We start from the raw sequence: 16,115 nt of genomic DNA on the forward strand, positions 1-16,115 counted from the left end.
GCAAACAACTAAAGTCTTTTGGACTTACTTTGTGCGTCCTGCGCCTGATTCCACCACCACACCCACCTACAGCTACACTGACAATCACAGAAATAGTGATTTAATGTGTTTCTCTATGACTGGAACCCAGGCTAGATGTCCCTTACCCGTATACCGCAGATATATGATGTACAGGTAACTGACAAAATAAAGGAAATACAAAGTATATTGAAAGGAGGTGTTTCCACACAGGTGTGTTTCCTGAGTTAATTAAGCAATTAAAACATTCCATCATGCTTAAGGTCATGTATACAAATGCCCAGTTGCCCATTATTTTGGCTACCATGGCTAGAAGAAGAGATCTCAGTGACTTTGAAAGAGGGGTCTGAAAGGAGCATAGGGGGTTTAAAGGATGTCTGTGTTTCTCAGTCAGGCACATCCACAGATAGGGCTCTACCTGTGCAGAGCACACACCCCTTTGCCCTTCCTGTTTCCAAAGTGCCCTTTTAGGTGGTGGTATAAGTTCCCTAAAAATTATTTTTTTCTATACATTTTTTTTCATTGTTGTTCGGAACCCATTGCCCGGAAGTCATCATGATGTCGTCAAGTTTGCCACCCCCCTCACCGTCCGTTGGTTGTGCCTGTTGATCTACCCTTTATGGAGCTCACAGACGCCAGTTGCGCTATTTTCCCAGTCCGACCTTATGGAGATTGCACACCCCGTATCCAAACATGCATTGCTTGAGGGATGCGGTCACAGTTTGAGTGTGTGTAGCTAGCTACCTAGTTTAAATATCAACAGTACAGCATAACATTTGATTCACACTTGATAACACTTGATTTAACCTACATCATCATCAATATTTGGTCTGGTTGACTCATACGTGCAGCAGAGAGAAGCACAAAGACATAGAGAGGAGCGGCAGTATCAACAACCCTCTGACCCAACTCCATCAGTTTCCACTAGAGTTGAACATGTGTGTCAGGACAGCAGCAACACAGGTAGACTACATTCTAGATAACCACGCTGGTCTCAGTCACCAGATCTCAACCCAATTGAGGACTTATGGGAAATTCTGGAGCGGCACCTGAGACAGCGTTTTCCACCACCATCAACAAAACACCAAATTGTGGAATTTCTTGTGGAGGAATGGTGCTGCATCCCTCCAATAGAGTTTCAGACACTTATAGAATCTATGCCAAGGCACATTGAAGCTGTTCTGGCTCTTGGTGGCCCAACACCCTATTAAGACACTTTATGTTGGTGTTTCCTTTATTTTGGCAGCTACCTGTATAATATGATATATGATCTTTTCTCTACAGGTGTGGTTCTGATGGAGATCTCAGAGGTGCACAGGAAGGTTCACCTGGAGCTGGAGGAGAACGTAAGTTAGCCTGCTGACCTACTGTCACTTCTTCTCTTGGTCGTTTTTTGTTATGTAATGACCATTTTACCATCTAATTGCTAATTAAGTGGCAGACTGAAGTCAAGAGTTACCATTCTCTTTGACCTGCGTTGGATGTTCATGTCCACACACATCTATAGTCCGCTACGCCAACTCTCTCTTTCTCACAGTGACTTAGTCATTAACAGGCCTCCTTTATCCTCTAAACATGCCCAGAACACAACAAAGCCTAGAGAGAAATCCCACCCGGACACAAGACAACTGTTCGTTTTCTTGTCATTGAGACCATTCCTTTCATCTTGTGCTCTCTGTTCTGTCTGTTGGGTCTCTTGTTGAGGCCTGGGGGTGAGAGGCTTGGCATACCTGTAAGAAGTCAAGTGACTCTGGTTGTGTCACTGGTGTTGTAACTGTGACAAGAGCAAGACACAACTAGCTCTTAGACAGTATCATCTCCAATCACTCACTACGTCTAAGTTACAATACTATACAATACAGATATTCTAGACTGAATTTTAATAATAATAATTGGTCATTTAGCAGACGCTCTTATCCAGAGCGACTTACAGGAGCAATTAGGGTTAAGTGCCTTGCTCAAGGGCACATCGACAGATTTTTCACCTAGTCGGCTCGGGGATTAGAACCAGCGACCTTTCGGTTACTGGCACAACGCTCTTAACCACTAAGCTACCTGCCGACTGAAGCAGGTGCATTCTCGTGTTTCTTTAACTTTTATCGTACTTCTTGTGTTTTCTACTATATTTTCATTGTTATATATAGTATTATTATTATCACTGCATTGATGGGAAAGAGCTCTCAAGTAAGAATTAAACTGTACTCTTTTATAGCTGTTGTATCCTATGAACGTGGTGAATAAACTTTGAAACTTAGATTATTGTTGAATTTAAGATGATTTGAATTATGAATATTTCTAGTATTGGTCAGTAATAAAAAGAGATATGATCAAATAAAATGTGTTCTCACTACAGTATACATGTATTACATATTTTATTGAAATTCAGCACTGTAGTAAAGCTTTTGTACTAGCCTTACAAGGCTTCTACTTGTCTTTCACTGGGCTCCAAGTAAAGCAAGATGCCAACAAAGCATGGTTAGTTATTTCTGAGATATCTGCGAGTGGGATGGAAGGAGAAAGTAGTCAATGTTGAACTATTTGGAGAGGTAGATAAAACATACCTGTTGTTGGAATTCCCCTCAGTTAGAAAGCAATTATCACAGCTACATTCCTCTGGCTCAGCCACACAACTCTTATTCTGATGTCACCATCTTGCCATGGTTATGGTATTGTTAAACATTTATATATCGACTTGAACTGGATTCTTTCTGTTCAGTTTAAGCGGTTCCACAAAGAAATCATTGCTGAGCTGGAGAGGAAAACAGAGATGGACGTCAAATATATGACTGTAAGTACATTGACCACTATAGGACTTTGGCAAGGGACAATCTAATCGCAAGGAGTATGTGTGTGAGCGTGCATGTGTGTGTACGTGTCTGCATGTCTACGTATGCAGGTATGTGAGTGCACACTTAATTATGGTCTCCTCTCTCCTCCTCAATATCCCCTATTCTTGCATTCAGTAAAAGTCCTCTCCACCTCTACATCAAACCTATCTTAACCTGTGTATCTCTCATCCAGGCCACATTCAAGCGGTACCAGACGGAGCACAAGCTGAAGCAGGACTCTCTGGAGCGCTCTCAGATGGACCTGAAGAAGCTGCAGAAGAAGAGCCAGGGGAAACATGTCACCAAGTACGAGATCAAGGAGAATGAGGTGAGACGAGACCCAGATCTTAATTAATGGAGAACGAGGTGAGACAAGAACCAGATCTTAATTAATCAAAGAGAACGAGGTGAGACTAGAACCAGATCATAATTAATCAAGGAGAACGAGGTGAGACTAGTACCAGATCTTAATTAATCAAGGAGAACGAGGTGAGACTATAACCAGATCTTAATTAAACAAGAGGAACGAGTTGAGACTAAAAACATCTTATCTCACTGGGGTCGCAGTGATCAGACTCAGCTGTTCACTCAATGCACCATGGGTATGCTGGTCAGAAAAGTCCCTTAATGAATTTTCTCCATTTTCAAGCGAGAAGTGGATCGGTGTCCAGTTAGTTTTTTCTGGTGATGTGAGCATGTGCTTGAGTTCCTTTGAGGTCCTGTGAGTTTCTCAGATGGCTAGAAAGGGCACTTTAACAGACAGTCACCTGACTTTACCCTCATCCAGAACCACTTGTTGGTTTATGTGTCCAGTATCAATATAAAAACCAGACAGAACATTATTGCTCTTGGTTGCCATGGTTGTCTTGTTTTGTTTACATAAACAAAGCTGAACGCTTCTATGGACTTCCTTATACAACGGGTGGGTCTAATCCTGAATGGTGATTGGTTAAAACCGCATTCCAGCCGGTGTCTGTTCCACAAGTTACCACCGGCTAAATCTATGACGTTAAAATGCCTATTTACTATGTTCCATCTGACTGCGCAATCCACATCAGCCCAGCCAGGCAATTTATACTTGATCTCCACTATAAAAAGCATCTAGACATTATCTCACATTTCCTTTAGACTAACATTTAGTTTTCAACAGCGGAGATTTGTATAAACCTTGCTGTCTGTCTCTTCGACATTTGCAACATTGTTTCAATATTAAAATTTGATCTCCAGCTTTACGTGTCGGGAGTTGGGATGAGACAGACAGGCAGGCAGCTTTTCTCAGCCATTCGAAATCATGAATCAGCTGGCATCATTTTTATGGATATATTCAAAGAACTATCAATAGAAACAGGTAAAACGAAACGAAGTGCAGCTAGTTTGCTGTCTTTCCAGCTTCAGTTTGAAGTGATTGTGTTAGCTGTGTTGTTGGCTAGCTCCTCTGAACAAGTGTCCTGACCTTGACCTGTTCACCGGACGTGCTACCTTGTCCCAGACCTGCTGTTTTCAACTCTCTCTCTCTACCACATCTGCTATTTCAACCTCTAAATGCCCGGCTATGAAAAGCCAAGTGATATTTACTCCTGATGTACTGACCTGTTGCAACCTCTACAACCACTGTGATTATTATTTTACCCTGCTGGTCATCTTTGAACGTTTGAAGATCTTGGAGAAAAATCTGGCCTTAATGGCCATGTACTGTTATAATCTACACCCGGCACAGCCAGAAGGGGACTGGCCACCCATCCTCTCTAGGTTTCTGCCTAGGTTTCTGCCTTTCTAGGGAGTTTTTCCTAGCCACCGTGCTTCTACATCTGCATTGCTTGCTGTTTGGGGTTTTAGGCTGGGTTTCTGTATAGCACTTGGTGACATGTGCTGATGTAAAAAGGGCTTTATAAATACATTTGATTGATTGATTCCTGACGAGAGAGCACATTTTCTACGCCAGGTGAAATCGTGCATCATTAGCTCATTGTTATGGATGCTTAAACAAACGCAAATGCAGCTACAGTACTTTGCTGTTCTGTTCATCGTAACTGTAAGTTAGCCGTAGTTGGCTAGCTAGCAAGCAAGGGATAAGAACGTTGCCAGACAGTATGGTAATGGAACATTTAGAAGAAACAACTGGGTCGCGTCCATAGATACAGAACAAAAAGACTGAACGACTGGGTCGCGTCTCTTGGCAACCAAACCAATAGAACGAACAACCAGCCGGCTTGAGTAGCAACCCTAGATTTGTGTCCGGACTATATATTGTGGAAGGATGATATAGTATGAATAAATTCATCAAAATAAAGTTTTTTATTAAAATATGTAAATAAGTATTTGAATATGTTGGTAACCCGTTTTATAAAAGTGATAATGCCCTCGAAGCCGGTGTTTGGTGGATATATTGGCACGGTTTGCCGGCCCTCGACTTCTGTTCGGACCTAACAAGACCTATGCCAATATATCCTCCAAACACTGGCTTCGAGGGCATTATCGCTTAAATGATTTGCACGCATGGAGCAATAATCCATAGAGAATATCAAAGAAAAACATTTATGAAATATGTCTTGAGAATAGGAAATATCATTGGCCCAGCTGGCTCCTTGATCTTGCAAACACCTCAAGGAGGAAAACATTTACATAAAAGTGAGCGGGTGGAAAGGAAATGAACACTAAATATACACAATACCACCACACCTATAGCTGCGGGCAGATTCTTTGTGTTAATGTAAAGTGGAGTGCCGTCACTGCCGTGCCCCTTCACCAGTGGTGCAAGGTACTTTAGTAAAAATGCTTTACAGTACTACTTAAGTTGTTTTTTTGGGTATCTGTACTTTACAATATATATTTTTGACAACTTTTACTTTTACTCCACTACATTCCTAAAGAAAATAATGTACTTTAAACACCATGCATTTTCCCTGACACCCAAAAGTACTCATTACATTTTGAATACTTAGCAGGACAGGAAAATAGTCCAATTCACACACTTATCAAGAGAACATCCCTGGTCATCCCTACTGCCTCTGATCTGGTGGACTCACTAAACACAAATGCTTCATTTTTAAATGATTGCCTAAGTGTTGTAGTGTGCTCCTGGCTATCCGTACATTTTAAAAACAAGAAAATTGTGCCGTCTAGTTTGCTTAATATAAGGAATGTGAAATTATTTATACTTTTACTTTTACTTTGATACTGAAGTATATTTTAGCAATTAAGTCATTTTCTATTAAGGTATCTTCACTTTTACTCAAGTATGACAATTGGGTACTTTTTTCACCACTGCCCTTCACCTATAAAGCAACACTGAAGGCTCATCGAAAGGGACCAAATGCCTGTCATCACATTAGAATGGAGAGTGTGTTGTAGTGAATGTGAGGAGTGGTTAGCACTGTACACTCTTGCGTGAGGATTTTACTCTGTACCCTTGACTGGCCAAGGGTACAGCCCCCTCTGGAGTATGAAGTGTGCACTTAGGAGTTTGTGGTCTGGAGTTGGTTGGTAGTATACACTCACTGAAAGGCTTTGTAGGGTGTAGTGGGACTTGGAATGGGTGAAGCATTTATAGTCAATAATGTCCACTCAAATAGAGTAGACTTGAAGGGGTGCCTGGTAGCATATTTAGCCACTTACAGGAATCAGAGGATATACAGTAATAGTCTTCCTAACACAGTATACATTAAACATAGACTTCTTTAGTAAATCAATAGGACAAGGTGATAGATGGGGCCAAGGAGATGCTGTCTGTTGATGAAACCCACTCTGGCTCTGCTTTATACAAGGCTGCCTGTGCAATAACTCCTCTTCCACTCCTATTTTATTGACTGGTTTCACCGGCCCGACTTTGATGAGTGTCAGTTTATGAGGTGGGTTTATTTTTAGGAAGGGGCCCAATATATTGAGCTGCAACACATTATTTATTATTGTTCTGACTGAAATCCGAGAAGCGCTAGCTAACTGAAGGTTTTGAAGAGTAGAATCTTGTCTCGCTCTCTATTCAGCGATCATGATCTCTTTAATGGCTTCTGGGTGGTTATCTTGTTATTAACCATTCCTTTCATGGTTAATAACCTTTGTTTCAGTATGTAGATTCACTTTGCCTATGAATGGCACTCTCTGAAAAGAGGGCTGTAATCTAGTTTTATCTCAGAGAAACTAATAGACAGTATTGTATTGTGTCTTACTATGTGGAGAGAAACTCCAGCCCCTCCTCTTATGAAGTGTGAATGGTTTGTAATTATCCTATGAATATGACACCTGTTGATGAGACTAGTTAAGGGCCAACCCATGCACACTTCCTAGTGTCATGTATCACACTGTAGAGTATATTTAGTTTTGCCTCTACTGTGATCTTCTGTGGTTCAGTTGTCAGAATATAGAAATGGATGGAAAAGGTAACATCCTGCTCTCTCCAAGTCATGCATGAATGTCTTTAATGAAATTTGCCCACAAATCCGTCGTTTTCAAACCCGTACAGGTTTGCTGCAACACTTGAGCTCAATTCAAGTTTCAAGTTTCAAGTCGTTTTTGTTACATGCACAAGTACAGTGAAATGGTTCTCTCTCCGTATGTCTGTCTCTCTCTCGTTCTATCCTCTATCTCTCTCTTCCTCTCTTCCTCCCCTCTGTCTTTCTCAGTCTTCCAGCGATTGTTTGCAGTAGAAATTAAGCTCTATAGTTTAGGCGGTGTGGCCCCATCGTAGGGAGAAGAGGGAGGGGGGAGAGAGAGAGACAGGGGAGGGGGGGAGAGAGCAAAAGAGAGAGAGGGGGGGCGAGAGAGACTGGGCTAAACATTAAAGGAGGATCTGTGACACCACCACCACAACCCTAGAGACTAACCGGCTTTCACTGTCGTCATGACAACCAGAAAAAGGGAGTGGAGAGATAGGGGAGGAGACAGGGGGAGAGAGTTGTTTCAAAGAAGAGCTGAGCTTTGTCTGTGTGTGTTGTCAGGTTCCGTGGTCTGCTTTGTGAGGGTGTTTCATTTCTCAGTCACTCCCTGGGAAGGAGTGTGTCCTGCTTCCCACATGGCACCCTATTCCCTATAAAGTGTACTACTTTTGACCATACACTACATTGGGAATAGGGTGCCATTTGGGACGCAGCCACAGGTTCTTTCAACGGGGTGATTGATTTTCTACAGGATAGGGATGATGGAGGAACAGGGGATGAGATGAAGCCAGACAGAGCAGGGACTTTGATTAGAAGGCTCATTAGTTATTCCTGAACAGTTAAGCAAGACGCTTTTTTCTGAGCATGCAATTACAACCTTACTGAACAGTCTCCATCTGTGTCCTCTCGTCAGTATCTGGAGACAATCTCATACATATACTGTACACGCAGAGTTAACAGTACACCTGTCAGTAACCCAGTACTGACCTGTCCCCTTTAGATACTTAATGACCCCCATCAGTTCAACCAACCCTTACTGACCTGTGTCCCCTCCTCTTCCCCTCCTCTTCTCCTCAGTATATGAAGACCATCTCGTCGCGGCAGAGTGACATGCAGAAGTTTATCGCTGACGGCTGCAGAGAGGCCCTCCTGGAGGAGAAGAGACGATTCTGCTTTTTGGTCGACAAACACTGCATGTTCTCCTACCATGTCACCGCCTTCCACGAGAAGGTACTGCACATAAGGGGTTTAGTCCTTTAGTTAACCTTTAGTCCTTTAGTCCATAAAAAAGTAGATTTACTGTTTAACGGATTTCATTTTTTGAAAAATAAGGCAAGGGATTAAAGTTTTTATATGAAAAAATGTAATAAGCGCTCCAGAGCGCTCAGGACCTCAGACTGGGGCGAAGGTTCACCTTCCAACAGGACCTCAGACTGGGGCGAAGGTTCACCTTCCAACAGGACCTCAGACTGGGGCGAAGGTTCACCTTCCAACAGGACCTCAGACTGGGGCGAAGGTTCACCTTCCAACAGGACCTCAGACTGGGGCGAAGGTTCACCTTCCAACAGGACCTCAGACTGGGGCGAAGGTTCACCTTCCAACAGGACCTCAGACTGGGGCGAAGGTTCACCTTCCAACAGGACCTCAGACAGGGGCGAAGGTTCACCTTCCAACAGGACAACGACCCTAAGCACACAGCCAAGACAACGCAGGAGTGACTTCGGGACAAGTCTCTGAATGTCCTTGAGTGGCCTAGCTAGAGCCCAGACTTGAACCAGATCAAACATCTCTGGAGAGACCTGAAAATAGCTGTGCAGCGACGCTCCCCATCCAACCTGACAGAGCTTGAGAGGATCTGCAGAGAAGAATGGGAGAAACTCCCCTAATACAGGCGTGCCAAGCTTGTAGCGTCATACCCAAGAAGACTCGAGGCTGTAATCGCAGCCAAAGGTTCTTCAACAAAGTACTGAGTAAAGGGTCTGAATACTTACGTAATGTGATATATATATATTTTGTATATATATTTGTTGCAAAAAATTATAATAACCTGTTTTTGCTTTGTCATTATGGGGTATTGTGTGTAGATTGATGAGGGGGGGAAACGAATTAATCAATTTTAGAATATGGCTGTAACGTAACAAAATTAGGAATCTGAATACTTTCCGAATGCACTGTAACAGTCTACTAAAGTAATCAGACATATTCTTACTACAACTAACTGCTTCAGCTTCTATTCAGCTTAAATTCTACATTTTAACACATCTCCCACTACCATACAAATATTTTTAGAAGCTGTTGCAAGCACACATTTTCTTCAGAAAATGTACCTTTTCTAGTTTTGTCATATTTATCTTACCTTAGAAGTGTTTACTTTACAGGCTGACTAGCATTTATTGAGTTGCAATGTCAAATCAATTTAAAGTATCTACAAAACAAGTTTTGCAGTCACATTACCCAATTGGAAGGCTACAATTTACTGTTCATAATTCACAAATTATTATTTTGATTCACATGATTGAACAGAATTCCTCCTACTACAATGGCAAAGTGAATTGTTTGTTTCGGCAAAAATAATCATTTAAAATAATCGATTCACATGAATCAAATGAATCGTTGAAAACCATAAAAAATATATATATGTGAAGCGGGGCATCCGCTAAACAGTAAATCAACTTTGTTAGGCCTTAGTTAACCTTGTCTTAAAGGTAGACTCAGTGATATGACATCATCATACACAGCGGGGTTACTTCCTACTTAGTCACATCAACAACAACAGGATTCAAATCCACCAAATAGATGTGTGTCCTCCCTTGAGGCATTATGCCCACCTTGGGGTTGATATGGCTGAGATGCTATGTGTTGTTCAGCACTGTAACCACTGCTCCTCCTAACTTGGCCATATAAGTCACTGGTTATGAATGCTTTATAAAGCTTTATTACACCTTTATAACCGGTCAAATATATCTGCGCTGTAGGCCAAAGAGTTGCTGGTGGTAAAGCTGCCCAGCTGGCAGGATAAATGCAGCGATGCCACCAAGGTCCCTGACACAGTGATGACCATGATAAAGGGGCTCCGCACCCCCGTGTCTGGGACCCCAGAAGCCTCGCCTCTCGTCGAGCGCTACAACAGGGTGAGTGGGACGTCAAGAGTGTGATGTCATGGCTGTTATTACATTGTTGTTACAATGCTATTACAAGAGAAGGACAAGCTATAATAATTTACCTCTTTGCTTGTTTTCAAGAGTTGCCTCTTCTCATAAATTGTATTTGCTCTTCTAGATGCATTGCATGTACTGTGACTTTCATGTACATAACATAACCTGTTTTATGTTTTCTCTATCAGAACAATGGGGACTCGATGGTTCCCCCACCAGTCCCCCAGCTGAAGGCCCAGATCAGTCCACTGGCTAATATGTTCAACCAGGACGTCCCCCACAACTCCATCACATCAACATACACCTCCACATCAGACCACAACTCAGGTACTACTGCAGCCTCACACCTCAGGCTTCAGTCTTGGGATTGAAGTTTGGGTATGTGTTTCATTGTGTGTGTAGTTGTACATGTACTCTGTATCAAAAATGTGAAAATATAGCAGGTTTTGGTAGCTGGTATTTTATACAGAGACTATGTTTAGCTTTACAGAGTCCCACACCTCCTTCCCCGTGTAAGTATGCTGCCTTTCGTAATCTGACCTATACAAATGGATAAAAGAGATAACAGAGATAAAACTATAGGTGCTGTCATAATCTACATGTAATGTCTTGTTTGGGAATATTTGATATTGTGCACCGGGGCCTTATTGAGTACATGTGCTCGACAGATTATATTCAGAAATCCAAAGAAGGTTCAGGACGGCAACTGAATTCCCTTCAAATTGTGCTATATGTTCCCTTTAATCCTGCCAATGTATCTGTTCTTACTTCATCTAGCGTTTGTTCTCCATGTCTTCTTTTATTGAATGTTTAAATTATACAGAAGATTCTGCTGCAAAACCAATTCTCCTCTTTAATTATACAATTTTTATTCTCTGCATAGCCATTTAGACCAGGGTTATAAATCACTAGCTATAAGCCATGTCTTCTCCCTGATATACTTATCCATGTATCAATTTGAACTCTGCTATTGTAAATATCAAGTATTTCAGAGAGTCCTTTCTGTCTTTCTGCAATTTGATAGTAAAAAACATTGAACATTAACTTTGACCTTCCAGACCAGGGCAGTATGGAGGACAGTGGCAGTATGTCTCTGTCCAGGTCGGTATCGATAGGTTCAGGACTGAACGTGGGCAGGAAGCAACGGGTCAGGACCATCTTCCCTCACACGGCCGGCAACAACAACACGCTCCTTTCCTTTGACGACGGTGACATCATCATGCTGCTCATCCAGGAGGAGAAGGATGGATGGCTGTATGGAGAGCTGGAGAATACCCGGCAGTAAGTCTCTATTCACTGGTTAATAAGCGCTTTGTGAAGCTTTTTGAAGCTTTATTACACCTTTATAAAGGCTTATTAACCTGGAGAAGATCTGGCAGTAAATCACTATTTACTGGTTATTAAGGGTTTATGTGGCTTTATGAAGCTTTATTACACATTTATAAAGGCTTATTGAAGTCACTGGTATTAAGAGTGCAAAGCTTTATTACACTTTTACAAATATTTATTACACCTTTATTACACAATAATTCAGGCCTTATTAACCTGGAGAAGATGCAGATGCAGATCTAAGGTCTCTCAGAGAAGTTATGCAATGTTGGCACCAACATTCAAGCAATTTCCTTCTGTGGTACAGGTGTTGGTATTCACCTTTTTAATGATAAGGAAATGTACTGTATCTCTGCAAATACGCAAGTGTATCAACTTGGGGATTGTTCTCATTTTTGAGGTGGCAATACTTGAAGAGCTTATTTCCAAAACGCTATATGCACAAATGTTTCACATTTGTGTTTTTTCATCAGAAATGATTGCTTATGGGTATTACTGTTCTCAGATGTTTTATTCATAGATTTTAGATGTGTATGTTTTTTTGAAAAATGCTATATATCCATTATTTAGCTGAAAATTGATATATAGCATTTTGGAATAAAACTCTTCATTTGTTCCTGGTCTCTGTTTGTTAATTTCTTCTGTGCTAATACAGTTTGCAAAGATCCACAGAGCAGGTGAGGTTAGTTAGAACTGACTATGTCACAGTGGTAGAGGTTAAAACAAACTATCACCCTAAGGCTGCTAGCTACCACAACTACAGGCCATAGAGAGTGACTAAACTCATAGAGACACATGGCTTTCCTCTCCTATAAAGGTGGCCTCACTTGTTTGTTTTAGTTTTTTGGGACATTTAACGATGAATGATGATGTGGAAACACAACAGGATATTGTGTCAAAGGGTGGCGAGGGGTTGTTGAAAGGTAGTTTGGTCAAACCACACCTTTGAAAAATTGGCGATTGTGATTTCTACTCATACACAGACAGACAGAGTGGAGAGAAAATTATAACATTTCATCCATGCCAACCCATCTTCTTGAAATCTTTGTTTACATTTTGTAATCTCTGAATACAGTGGAGATAGAGCCAGGTACCAGTTGAATGTAGCGCAGTGGAACATTGGCACCCATTATGTTTTTTTAAGCCGTTAAATGTCAGGTCTGAAAGTAATGTTATTGTTAAACCAGTTGTATCTGTGCCATTCAGAATAGTATTTCAGAAGATGAGTTGTGGGTAATTTAATAGTATTTCAGAAGACCAGGTGTGGGTAATTGGGGTGAGGCCACAGAGACCGATGGCTCAAAGCCACCTTGGTAATTATGTGTCCATGCTTTGATGGCTGGTCTTGTGTCTCCCTCTCTCTATCTGTTCATTAAAGTCATTAGTGCTCATATGTAGGTGAAAGATCAGAGAGAGGGAGAGAGGGAGAGAGAGAGTGCTTTAAGCAGAGACGTTAGTCTACCTGCCTTGACATTTTCCCTCTGAAACAAATTAGCAAAGTCCATTTCCTGACCCTTTGACATTGGCAGCCATTATTATTGCTTTGGGAATTAAATAGCTTTTAAAGTTATCAGTGACACCTTGTCAAGAACAGAGACTTAGTACATCCAAGTAAACAGCCCGTAAGCAACCCCTTTAATATTAGTATAATATTTGATATTATACCATTTTATTTCCTTTTACACACTTTGGGATTTGGCATGGGAACTATTTCTGTATTTCTCAACTTGAAACAGTGTCTTCGAAACAAATCTGTCATATATTTGATCATCGAAATGTTTGTTTCACATGCCTTCAGGGACATTTGGCTTACTTCAAGTGAGAAGAAATCATTTCTTTATGATGTTATTCATTGTTGTTTTATTTGGCTAATTTTTGGTGTGTCTGTGTTTGTTTCAGGCGGGGCTGGTTTCCCTCATCTTACTGCCGACCTTATAATGAACCACTGATCTCAAACAGGTAAGACCAAAACACATATAACCATGTGATGATCTTATGATATTGCTTACAACTACCCAATCCTCTCAAATCTTTAGGGGGCTTTCAAGAAGTGTCTAGAATAAGTACAAACAAGGTTATTTTGGACCTGGTAAAGTTCTAATGTTTGTGTGTATCTGTCTATGTCTACAGTTTGGGGACACCAGTGCATTGTCTGAGTGTGGCCAGTCTTCCGGAACAGGAAGAGGAAGAGCCTGTTCTGCTGCCGCCGCCAGACTACAGCGACGGGAAGGAGAGTAGCCCTGTCAGACTTGTCAGCTCCTCCACACCCTCACCCAAAAACACGGTCAGAACCCAGTCATCCCTTCCACACCTAACAGTACAGGCAGCAGCCCACTTTAACGTCTGACCAACTTTGATTTTGATGTTGTCTATCAGCCCACATGCTGGGAAACGGTCCCCTTAGGGTGAACATTAAACCTCCACACTCTCCTCAGGTTTATTGTTGGATGACCTAACGTGGATGACATTTTATTTGTGTATTTTCACCTGGGCTAGTTAGGGATGTACTCCCAAGACCAGGCACACATTAAGCTAGGTTATGATAGAAACAGGGCCTAAATGTCTTGATGCTGCCACTGATAATTGGTTTTGAGGTTGTGTGTTAATGTAACCTCTGTTTGCCACACTCTTAGAAAAAAAGGGTTATTCAGCTGTCCAAATAGGAGAAACCTTTTTGGTTCCATGAAGAACTCTTTTGGGCTCCATGTAGAACTCTCTGTGGAAAGGGTTCTACCTGGAATGTAAAAAATGCTCCCTGCCTGGTTTTGTCTCTGCGCAGGAATGGAGGGAATGGAGGGAGGGAGACATAAAGGGAGGGAGGGAAGGAAGGACAGAGGACAAGGGGGGAATAGGCCTACACAGAAATCTTGCTCATCCACACAGCTTCAATTAGGACCTGCGCTGGATTGAGAATGAAGTAATCGAGTAATCTCTTTCTCTCTCTCTCTTTCTCTCTCTCTCTCTCTCTCTCTCTCTCTCTCTCTCTCTCTCTCTCTCTCTCTCTCTCTCTCTCTCTCTCTCTCTCTCTCTCTCTCTCTCTCTCTCTCTCTCTCTCTCTCTCTCTCTCTCTCTCTCTCTCTCTCTCTCTCTCTCTCTCTCTCTCCTCTCATTGCCTTTGTGTGCTGGAACTGCTGCCTCAGGGCTTTAAGAGAAATACACTGTTGTTAGGGATGCTATCATAATAGAGTTTGCATCCCTCCCTCCCCTTTCTCTCCCCCTTGCCTCCCCCCTCTGCTCTCCCCATTCCCAACCTCTCACCCTTTCCTTCCTAGAAGTCCTATCCTTCCATTTGATCGTGTGGTTGTGGAGGGGTGACTTTGCTCTTTGTGTTTGTTATTGTCGCTGCCAGATTGTTTAATGGTCTCTGATGTAAGCAACTCCATTGGGCCTCTCGCATAGCTGCCCCTGTGCCTTCACTTCTGGACATAGACTGCCCTCTAGTGGAATGTTAGGGTAGTGGTTTACCAGGACGTGTACTCCGAGCATGTGCTGACCAACTGGCAAGTGTCTTCACTGACATTTTCAACATGTCCCTGACTGAGTCTGTAATACCAACATGTTTCAAGCAGACCACCATAGTCCCCGTGCCCAAGGACTCTAAGATAACCTGCCTAAATGACTACCGACCCGTAGCACTGACGTCTGTAGCCATGAAGTGCTTTGAAAGGCTGGTCATGGCTCACATCAACACCATAATCCCAGAAACCCTAGACCCACTCCAATTTGCATACCGCCCCAACAGATCCACAGATGATGCAATCTCTATTGCACTCCACACTGCCCTTTCCCACCTGGACAAGAGGAACACCTACGTGAGAATGCTATTCATTGACTACAGCTCAGCATTCAACACCATAGTGCCCTCAAAGCTCATCATTAAGCTAAGGATCCTGGGACTAAACACCTCCCTCTGCAACTGGATCCTGGACTTCCTGACGGGCCGCCCCCAGGTGGTAAGGGTAGGTAACAACACATTTGCCACACTGATCCTCAACACGGGGGCCCCTCAGGGGTGCATGCTCAGTCCCCTCCTGTACTCCCTGTTCACCCATGACTGCATGGCCAGGCACGACTCCAACACCATCATTAAGTTTGCTGACGACACAACAGTGGTAGGCCTGATCACTGACAACGATGAGACAGCCTATAGGGAGGAGGTCAGAGACCTAGCCGTGTGGTGCCAGGATAACAACCTCTCCCTCAACGTGACCAAGACAAAGGAGATGATTGTGGACTACAGGAAAAAAAAAGAGGACTGAGCACGCCACCATTCTCATCGACAGGGCTGTAGTGGAACAGGTTGAGAGCTTCAAGTTCCTTGGTGTCCACATCACCAACGAACTATCATGGTCCAAACACACCAAGACAGTCGTGAAGAGGGCACGACAAAGCCTATTCCCCCTCAGGAGACT

General features: G+C 42.5%; 1 protein-coding gene across 1 annotated transcript in view; it reads left to right on the top strand.

Moving 5' to 3' along the window:
* Positions 1-16,115, top strand: part of LOC121547517 (brain-specific angiogenesis inhibitor 1-associated protein 2-like protein 1) — a 48,015-nt gene that overhangs the window by 29,532 nt on the left and 2,368 nt on the right. The window contains exons 4-12 of the mRNA XM_041858840.2: positions 1,303-1,364; positions 2,735-2,806; positions 3,040-3,174; positions 8,297-8,449; positions 10,195-10,350; positions 10,563-10,701; positions 11,433-11,655; positions 13,603-13,662; positions 13,834-13,987. Coding sequence (XP_041714774.1) covers positions 1,303-1,364; positions 2,735-2,806; positions 3,040-3,174; positions 8,297-8,449; positions 10,195-10,350; positions 10,563-10,701; positions 11,433-11,655; positions 13,603-13,662; positions 13,834-13,987 — 1,154 coding nt within the window. The remainder of the gene's footprint in view (positions 1-1,302; positions 1,365-2,734; positions 2,807-3,039; positions 3,175-8,296; positions 8,450-10,194; positions 10,351-10,562; positions 10,702-11,432; positions 11,656-13,602; positions 13,663-13,833; positions 13,988-16,115) is intronic.

This window comes from Coregonus clupeaformis, chromosome 31 (assembly GCF_020615455.1).
Source record: "Coregonus clupeaformis isolate EN_2021a chromosome 31, ASM2061545v1, whole genome shotgun sequence".
Lineage (NCBI taxonomy): Eukaryota > Metazoa > Chordata > Actinopteri > Salmoniformes > Salmonidae > Coregonus > Coregonus clupeaformis.